Here is an 8,920-nt window from a genome sequence, read left to right as displayed (position 1 = left end):
TAATGATAGAATCTTTCTTCTGGGATTGAGATGAGGATGAAGCGAGTAACTGACATGAAGCACTGTGTCTAACATTTAGTAAGCCCAGGTACATGATAACTATTATTGTGATTATGGCCGCCTTCATCCTGGGGTATTTGTCCTTTTTCTGCAGGGCACGGAGCTAAATGATGACCGCACCCCATCCGATGCCACAGTCACCACGACCTTCAATATCCTGGTTATTGATATAAATGACAATGCCCCAGAGTTCAACAGCTCCGAGTATAGTGTGGCCATCACTGAGCTGGCACAAGTCGGCTTCGCCCTCCCCCTCTTCATCCAGGTAGTGGACAAGGACGAGGTGAGTCCCTGGAATATATGGCCAATCCAGACCCGCTGGCCTTCTTGGGATGTACAGCCCTGGGAGAGGCCCCAGATATCTCTAGATTCCCAGGTCCCTATCTATAAAATAGAAACAAACATGGCTGAACCCCCTCCTCTTCTATGTTCTAAGGATAAATAAGACTGGAGAAAAATAGTAGTCTCTAAACTTTTTGACTACCCCCTACACCCTGCAGAAAACATTTGAGCACACACCTCTAATATGTAGTTATTTATTTAGAAATTATGTACATGATCATCCTACTAATCTAATATGTACACTGTAAAACATACACCCCAAAATAGAAATTTTAAAAGGTAGAGGCTCTTGTATAAATGACGACCTTGCAAGAAAGTCTTATTCCTGCATTCAGTGTAATAACAACCCCTCCTTTTCCATGCAAGAAACATAAGTGCTTTCAAGGGGATCCCAGGCCATAAGGAAACTCTAGAGGGGATGGCTTCATCCCCTTGCCTAAAAGCCTACCTGGCTGAGGCCTGTCTTAAAAGGAAGAGACATAGGTCATGAGTGAGGGAGAGCTTGGGAGGGACAGGAGGGAGGAGGCTCCAGGGCCAGCTATAGCCCCCGTGAGCCCTGTCAGGCCCTGTGTCACTGGGCCATGGGCCAGGATGGGACAGGCTTCCATCCAGATGGAACCTCCCCAGCTGCCTCCTCTCCTGACCCTTCCTCGTGCCTCATCTCCCCGACCCGGCACAGCCACATCGTTAACAGGACTTCTATTTATTACTGCTGCTCCCCTAGCCCTCGCTGCTCAGGAATTCCATCCATCAGGCTTCCCAGCCCGAGATCCCTCTCTGCAGTTACTCTTCACTTGGGGCTCAGGCGCTGGCCTTGCTCCAGACCTAGCTTCCTCCTCACTCCTTCTGCCCCTCTCCACTCTGGATTCTCAGCAAACCACCCAACATGCCCGCACAGGAGCCCGTCCTCCCACATCCCTGCCATCTTCTACTAGCTTCTCTCAACTGGACAGGGTCCCCTGCAAGGACTCAGGACCACAAGGGCAGGTTAGTCCCTGGGTGGATGTGTGTGTGTGTGTGTGTGTGTGTGTGTGTAGGGGTGTGTGTGTGTTCACACGTGTGCATGCACATGCCTCTATCTCCTGCTAAGGCATTCCAAAACCATCTGTCTGAGATAAAAAGCATGTACTGAGCACCTGCTATTTACAAGGATCTATATTTGGTCCCTTGAGGGTATCCAGGAAGTGTAAACTTTGGTCTTTGTCCCCAGGGGCCAAGTGTGGTTACGCAAATGTAGTATGCACCTTTTAAGACATTTACAGAAATGTAGAAAGTTTAAAAGGTGGAGATAAACAAGCATAACAAGTTCAAATATGTTCTCATGCCCCAGTGGATCATCTTGTATCCCCCTGGAGTGCAGCAGCCCCCTTAGAGACTGCTGTGTGAATGAGAACCTCAGAAGAGATTCTCTTTGGTTTCAGGCTAATGGTAATTCCCGAAAGAAGAGAGACACTGATATGGGGATGTGGGTCCAGGGTCCAGTGACTACAGGCAGGCGGGGCTTCAGAGCTCAGCTGGGGAAGAGGGAAGTAGGAGCTGGGAGGATCAGGAAAGTCTCTATGATGAGAGCGGGGCTAGAGCCGAGCCTTGGGCTGTAAATCAGATCATGAAAGGGAGCACAGGAGGGCTGGTGGGGTGGGCAGTGGCCCACAGAGAGGCACAGAGGGAGAAACCTGTGAGTGGATCGAGGAAACAGGCGGTGACTCATGCAACTGATGCAGGGTTTGTGTATTGGGCTAGTGAGAAGGTGAGCTGGGACATGGCCTTGGAAGGCCTTGAATGCCAAGCCAAAGAATTTGGGCTTGATTTTGGAGGCAGCCCAGAGGGGAGACAGCTCACGTAGTGGTTCACAGACCAAGCTCGGACAGGGTCTGTGTTCAAGTGCAGCCTTGCCATTTGTTAGCTCTGTGACCTTGGGTGAGTCATTAACCCTTTCTAAGCCTCACTTTGCTCATCTGTGTAAAATGAAATAAAAAGAAAATGTCAGTTAGTTTCTATTGTAGTAACAAATGAACCCTGAAACAGGAGTTTGTTTCTCACTCAGATTACTTATCCAGCACAAGTAGGCAGGGAGACGCCCTATGTGTAGTCACTCAGGTACTCTGCGGTTCCATCGGTCACTGCAGCAGGGAGGAGACAGCTGGAGGGTTAAGTACCAGTTCCTCTATGCTTTATCCTCTACGCTTCATGCCCATCAGCCAGAACTAGCTATGAGTGCCTCATCTCATTGCCAGAAGGCTGCAGAATGTGGGGACGTAGCTACCTATTTGTGTCTGCCACAGAGGATGCCAACAAGGATATGGAGGCAGGGAGACCAAATGTTTTGTACACAGGACTTATTGTGGTGCCCGCCATACGTAGGTGTTAAGCTGAGGGATCCAGGCAGTATCGCCACCAGTAGAGCCAGAACCATCAAGGCCTGCTCCTTGAGACTGGTTGAGGGATTTGAAGGTTACCTTGACCCCTTGGGTTTTATCCCTGGCTCCCTTTACTAGAAGCCCTGTCTGAAGCATCTGTACAAATGCCGGGGGGTGTCTGGGTCCAGCCTGCCTCTAGTGACTGTGCCCCACCTAGCACATGCATCAGCACACCCACTGCAGACATGGTGCCCAGCATTGCCAGGGACCATTCTGTTGTCCCCAGGGAATTGGCCACTGTCTCTGACAGTAGAGGACTGGCCTCCTCCCCACAGTGTCCCACTGTTCCAGGGCACAGTGAGGTGCAGAAAGAGAACTACCCCCGAGGAGTGGCAGCTCTGAAGCCCAGACTACCCCACCCTAAGGTCCTCTAGGCCATCCTCCAGGCTCCCAGTAGAGCTGTACCCAGACCTCTCCAAATGTGGTCCTGGGCTTCTTCCTAAAGAAGAAGGAGGGATAAATTGCTTTCTGAATTGCCCTGTATCTTCCATCTTTTGTATCTTCCATCTTTTCTCCGCTCTCCAAAACTCCAGAGGGATTCAGATCTGGACTAGTAAATGCTCCCAAGGCCCAGTCTTGGGTGCTGAGGGTCAGTGCCCAGGTTCCCAGGCTGGAGTGTTCAGGCACATTGCCAACAGGAACAGAAAAGACAGAGGCCACTGGCACTGGAACACTTAAGGACGCTCAAAGAGAAATCAGACAATTTTTGTAAAAGAAATTTTTTTTAAAATTGTCATTTCTTCCAGTTTGATTTCTGAGGAGAGAATACATCTCTTGGGATTTGTGTCTGGGTTGAAGGTGACCCTGGATTTGCCAGGTGTGGAAAGAAAATATGTTCATTGAGCAAACTTGGAGGAAGAGAGGGAGCATGAGGAGAGATGAAATCCCTTTGTCACAGATTCTGTAGAACCATGCGATTCTCCCTTGCACTCACCGTGATTGTGATTTTGCAATTATTAGTGTGATGATCTCAATAATATCTGTCTCCCCACTGGACTGAATGAGCCACAAGCAGAGGCAGGTCTGCTTTTGCTCACGAGTATAACCCAGTGCCTCAAACTCTGCCTGGCACTTGGGAGGCACTGCAGAAACATGTACTGGTGGAATTAAAGCATGATTAAATGATACCGTGATCCAAACTGATCGTCAATAAGTGACCCTGTGCTGAAGCCCAATTCCAGCCAAATTTGTGTGGGAAAGTAACCTCAAAAGTCCACTATGGGGCAGTAGAAGGTACTGATGGAAAACAGGAAGCAGGAAGCAGTTTAACTTCTCAGTTAGCACTTTGTGGCAGTCAGTCCTAATAAGGATGCTAATCTAATTCATAAAGACTAGTTGATGCCTGCCATCCCCTCCAGATCTAAGATTCTGCTCAGTTTCTTGCTGAATCTCAGGCTCTGCCAGACCATTCGAGACAACAAAGGTGCTTGAAAGAGGCCCTTTCTATCTCCCAAGGACTCCATCTTCATTGTCAAGTCTCTCAGAGTAATTTCTTCTTATTTGCCCAGCTATAGAAAACTGACAGAAGCCAGAGAAGGAAGGGATGGGGTGGGCTGAAACCAACAACAATCCATTTGTGCCATGTGACAGTTGAGATGCAAATAGATGGTTGAAATGCAAATCACAAAAAAAAAAAAAAAATCTCAAGGCAAAGGCCCCAGGAGTCAGCCTCAGTATAGGAGATGTCTGAGTTTCAAATTAAAGGCTGTGGCAGCTTCATTTCCCAGTGCCGGCTGCTGGGCAATCTCTTCTCTCTTCCTCTGGGCTCTGGGAAGCCACAGCACTCCGGATTGCTTGGATTCCACTGTATGCTTACCTGTTCCCTGACCACAACACATTCTTTGTGCTTTTTCCACTTTGTGCAACTTTTCCTCTCTTGATCTTGCCTTCAGCCCTCCCCCAGTCCTACCTACAGCTGAGCCAGCCCCAAGGCCATCATGTTTTCCCATCTGCTTGGGGTGAGGTTATTGGGATGGTTGGAATTTTCTCTTCAGTTGTCCCAAAAACCACCCCTCTACTTAGATGCCAGTTGATATTCTGTGTTCTGCATTCTGCTTCTGAAGGGTTGGGGGAGGGAGGCAGGGAGTGTGGGAGACCATTTGTGCCTCTGGCTGCTTTAAAAATTCCAGCAAAGGGACTTTTTTAAATATTGTTTTTAAAGACAGTGTTTGCATTATACACGACCCTTTCTAGTTGACTCAAATTGCTGAAAATAGACAGTTCCTCGCAACCTCCTGCCAATCAGGAAAAATGACATTTGTGTACATTGTATCTTCTCAGGAGTTGAGAGCATTTGATCCACTTTATTCCTGTCTCAAGTCTAACCTACCATTCTCAGAATGTTTGCTGCTGTCCTTAAGAACCTTTTTGTTGTTGTTCAAAAGAACAAGGTTGGAGGGGGAAGTGCGGTACCAGCATCCCAGCATCCCCTCTCCACCCCAAGAGGCCTCTGCTGCCAGGTTCTGGCTGCTTCTGGAAATTGAAATCATTTCAGAATGGCCTTCAGACCTCATTGATTTACCCCCTCACCCCTACCTTTCTGAGGGACTGTGTTGAAATTTACACAAATGAGGAGGATTGTGCATTCATTCACTCAACAAACATTATCATGCACCTATGCTGTGCCCAGCACTGGGGAGATAGTGCTGAAGATGTAGTCCCTGACCTCCAAGAGCTTCTATGTCATTCTAGTGGGGAAGCAGGAGGAATGAGCACCAGCATCATTATAGGTAGAAATGAATGCGAAGAAGTCAATAGACAGGGTGAGTGATGGGCTGGGGTAGGGGCTATTTTCGACTCAGTGGTCCAGAAGGCCTTCCAGGGAGGTGCCATTAGAGCAACAGTTACATAGTATGGAGGAGGCAGTGACACAGAGCTGCAAAGGGAGAAGATTTTTGCAGTGGACTCCCCGCTGCAGGGGTAGATGTCCCCAGAAACGGCCTGGCATTTTCAGGGAGCAGAAAAGAGGTTCATGTGGCTGGCCAGGGGGAGCTTGAGAGAGCAGTAGGAGGTGAAACTGCAGCCATCAGAAAGGGCCAGGCCTTGTCGGCCACAGGAGAGTGTTTTTCTGTTACTGTGAGCCTGGTGGGGAGCTAGGAAGTTGACATGCTCTGAGTCATCTTTCTTAAGGAGCCCTCTGATTGCTGTGTTGAAAATGGACTATCCGGGGCCAAGGGTGGAAGCAGGGAAAGGTAGCAAAGTTTCCCAAAGAGAAACTTGACTACCTGTGCAGGTGCTTTTAGTGTCTAACTTAAGGTTCTCTTGCAGCTTACCCATTTTCCTCTTAAGGTATTTGCAAGAAGCCAAGAACCCCATTCCCTTTATAATGAAACCCAAAAAGTCCAATAGAAACTGCCTTCAGAATTCTTCCCAGGCGGACATTGAATGGCTACATTCAGTCTTTGTGACAGAGGCTCTCCCAAGTTAAAACTGGCCCAGGATTTTGAACTCTGACCACAGCATTCTGCTGCCAGACCTACCCTGACTGCCCAGAGAAGGTGCTAGAGAAAACAGAGCAGCCACCTCAGTTTTGTTCCTCACTCACAGAGTGATTCCAGGCAAGTCATGTCCCCACTCTGTGCCTCAGTGTCTACCTCTGGAAAACCATGGGTCAGACTGGTCAGTCTTAATTAAGGCTCTATACATCCTCACATTCTTTTGGTCTAAGAAGACCTGGGGGAGGAGGGGCGGTTGCTGCCTGAGCTTCCCTCTTCACTCCTACCCCTGATATTTACTCATCCTCCCCTCCTTGAACTTGTTCCAGCTGCTCCCCGCCTTGGGCAGAGGGGCCTGGCACCTCCATGGGCCTGATCCCCATGAGCCTCTCTCAGCCCACTCATGTGCTCTTTTATTTGGTACCACCTAGAGCATCCTTACTCAGGTTAGTGAGAGAGAGGCAGCTGGAGTAGTGAAAAACAAGGGCTTTGGGGCCAGACTGACTGGGTTCAAATGCTGGCCCTGCCACTTTTGATCTGTGTGACCTTAGGGGACTTACGTATCTCCTCTAATTCAGTTTTCTTATCTACAAAATGGAGACAATAATAGTACCTACCTCACAAAGCCATTATGAGGACTAAATATATTAATATGTATATTTAGAACTGTGCCAGGCCCAGAAAAAGCACTCTTTAAATTTTAACTATTTTTATTATCCCCAGCACTGAGAAATATGTATATTATTATGTCCTCAAATAGGAAAGGAGGAAGTCAAGGCTCAGAGAGGTTAAGGGGCTTCCCTAAGGTCACACAGTCAGAGTGTCTCAGAGCTTGGCCTCGAACTCTCAATCCTGTGCTTCTTTCTTTTTTTTTTTAATTTTATTTTATTATTAATTGCAAGTATACAGTATATGGGTTAGATTCCCAGAAAAAGCACTCTTTAAATTTTAACTATTTTTATTATCCCCAGCACTGAGAAATATGTATATTATTATGTCCTCTTCAGAAAGGAGGAAGTCGAGGCTCAGAGAGGTTAAGGGGCTTCCCCAAGGTCACACAGTCAGTGTGTCTCAGAGCTTGGCCTCGAGCTCTCAATCCTGTGCTTTTTTTTTTTTTTAATTTTATTTTATTATTAATTTCAAATATACAGTATATTGGTTAGACTTTTATATAGTTTATAAAATAATCCCCCTGATCGCTCTTTCTCTCCTCTGGCTCTACACCTAGCCATTACATTAATGATAACTGCAATCCTATGCTTCTTATGCATACTGAGGGGCTCCCCATTTGTGGCCATGGCTCCCCATTCTCAAAGGTTTGGTCCCATCAAGCAGGCGGGTCTCCCACCTCCAGCGTGGCTGGCGGGAGGGAGATGGAGAAGGTAAAGCAAGGGGGTGCACCCGTACTGCAGAGGTGAACAGGGACTCATCTGTCAGGAGCTAATTCCTATTTCAGGCAGGAGATGACACGATTCATTTGTTTGAGGGGCAAAGAAAAAAAAAACAGAGAGAATTACCCACCTCCCCAAGGAGAAAACATCGCCAAATAAATAAATAAAAGAAAGCAAATGATGGGGAGAAAAAGCCATATTCCAGAATACCAGGTTTATTTGTAGGGAAGGAGGAAGGGGAGGGACAGTGTGAAGGGGAGGTTTTTCTTGTTCTCCTGCTAATCTTGGCACTGATTTTTATCCATCACCCTCATTTTCCATTCCACATGTGTTCCAGACCTGTCAGGGAGCCCAGCCCGCAACCTTGTATTTATTTAAATTTATTTTAGCGTTTGTTCCTATTAGTCAGTCTATCCAGCCTGCAGTTTCTTTGGCCCCTCTCCCCACACAGCCCTGCAAGGCTGTGGATGTCTGCCCATGGGCCCCTCTCAGGCTTTCTTTCAGTCCCGGGGTTCTTAAACCAGAGGTGGGGGTCCACTGACTCCCCCACATCCAAGGCATCTATGACCCTGCATCCTTATTTTCACTAGCCTCTAACTGAACTTGAGCACTTACTTTAAGTATGAAAATAGAAACAAACCACAGTGCCTTAGTGCTACCTGTGACTTTGACCCCAAGAGAAATCTCAGATATTTTCATATCACATTACAGGTGTCCCAGGGATCTCAAAATGTCATTTACATTCATCACTACTTTGAAATTACAGCATATATTAGACCTACTGCCAAATCTTATTGTTTAATGCATTAAAGAACCCATAATTCTGCTATAATATCCTTTTAAAATACTTTGATGACTGTATTTCAAAATAATTAATTGATTCTGTGGTCCGTGTATTTTATGCAATTAAAAATGTTATTCTGAGAAGAGGGCCCATGGGTTTCCCCAGACCGTCAGAGGGATCCATGGCACAAAAAAAGTGAAAACCCTACTTTAATCCCTGTGATCACGAACTGCTATCCTTCAGCCCAGCTCCCTCCTTGGGCTTATGCCCTAAGGCTGACATTTCACTGTTTCTCGGAGTTGACATCCTGAGCCACACATTCATGTGGGGTGGAAGCAGGGAGGCAGTTTGCTCCATGTCACACATTCAGCCGAGGGTCCATTTTTTAGTTCCGGACCATCCCGGCCACTGTTCAACTGGGCCCCATAAATCTATCGCCAGCATTTACTTTTTGGTAGAGACACAGGAAGTATAGATCCCTGCCACCCCAGG

General features: G+C 47.3%; 1 protein-coding gene across 1 annotated transcript in view; it reads left to right on the top strand.

The window, feature by feature from the left end:
• Window positions 1-8,920, top strand: part of LOC102896542 (cadherin-23) — a 320,558-nt gene that overhangs the window by 213,125 nt on the left and 98,513 nt on the right. The window contains exon 11 of the mRNA XM_025049321.1: window positions 155-343. Within this exon, the coding sequence (XP_024905089.1) occupies window positions 155-343 (189 nt within the window). The remainder of the gene's footprint in view (window positions 1-154; window positions 344-8,920) is intronic.

This window comes from Pteropus alecto, unplaced genomic scaffold, assembly GCF_000325575.1.
Source record: "Pteropus alecto unplaced genomic scaffold, ASM32557v1 scaffold155, whole genome shotgun sequence".
Lineage (NCBI taxonomy): Eukaryota > Metazoa > Chordata > Mammalia > Chiroptera > Pteropodidae > Pteropus > Pteropus alecto.
The sequence above is the reverse complement of the archived record's forward strand: the minus strand, read 5'-3'. Positions and strand labels throughout refer to the sequence as shown.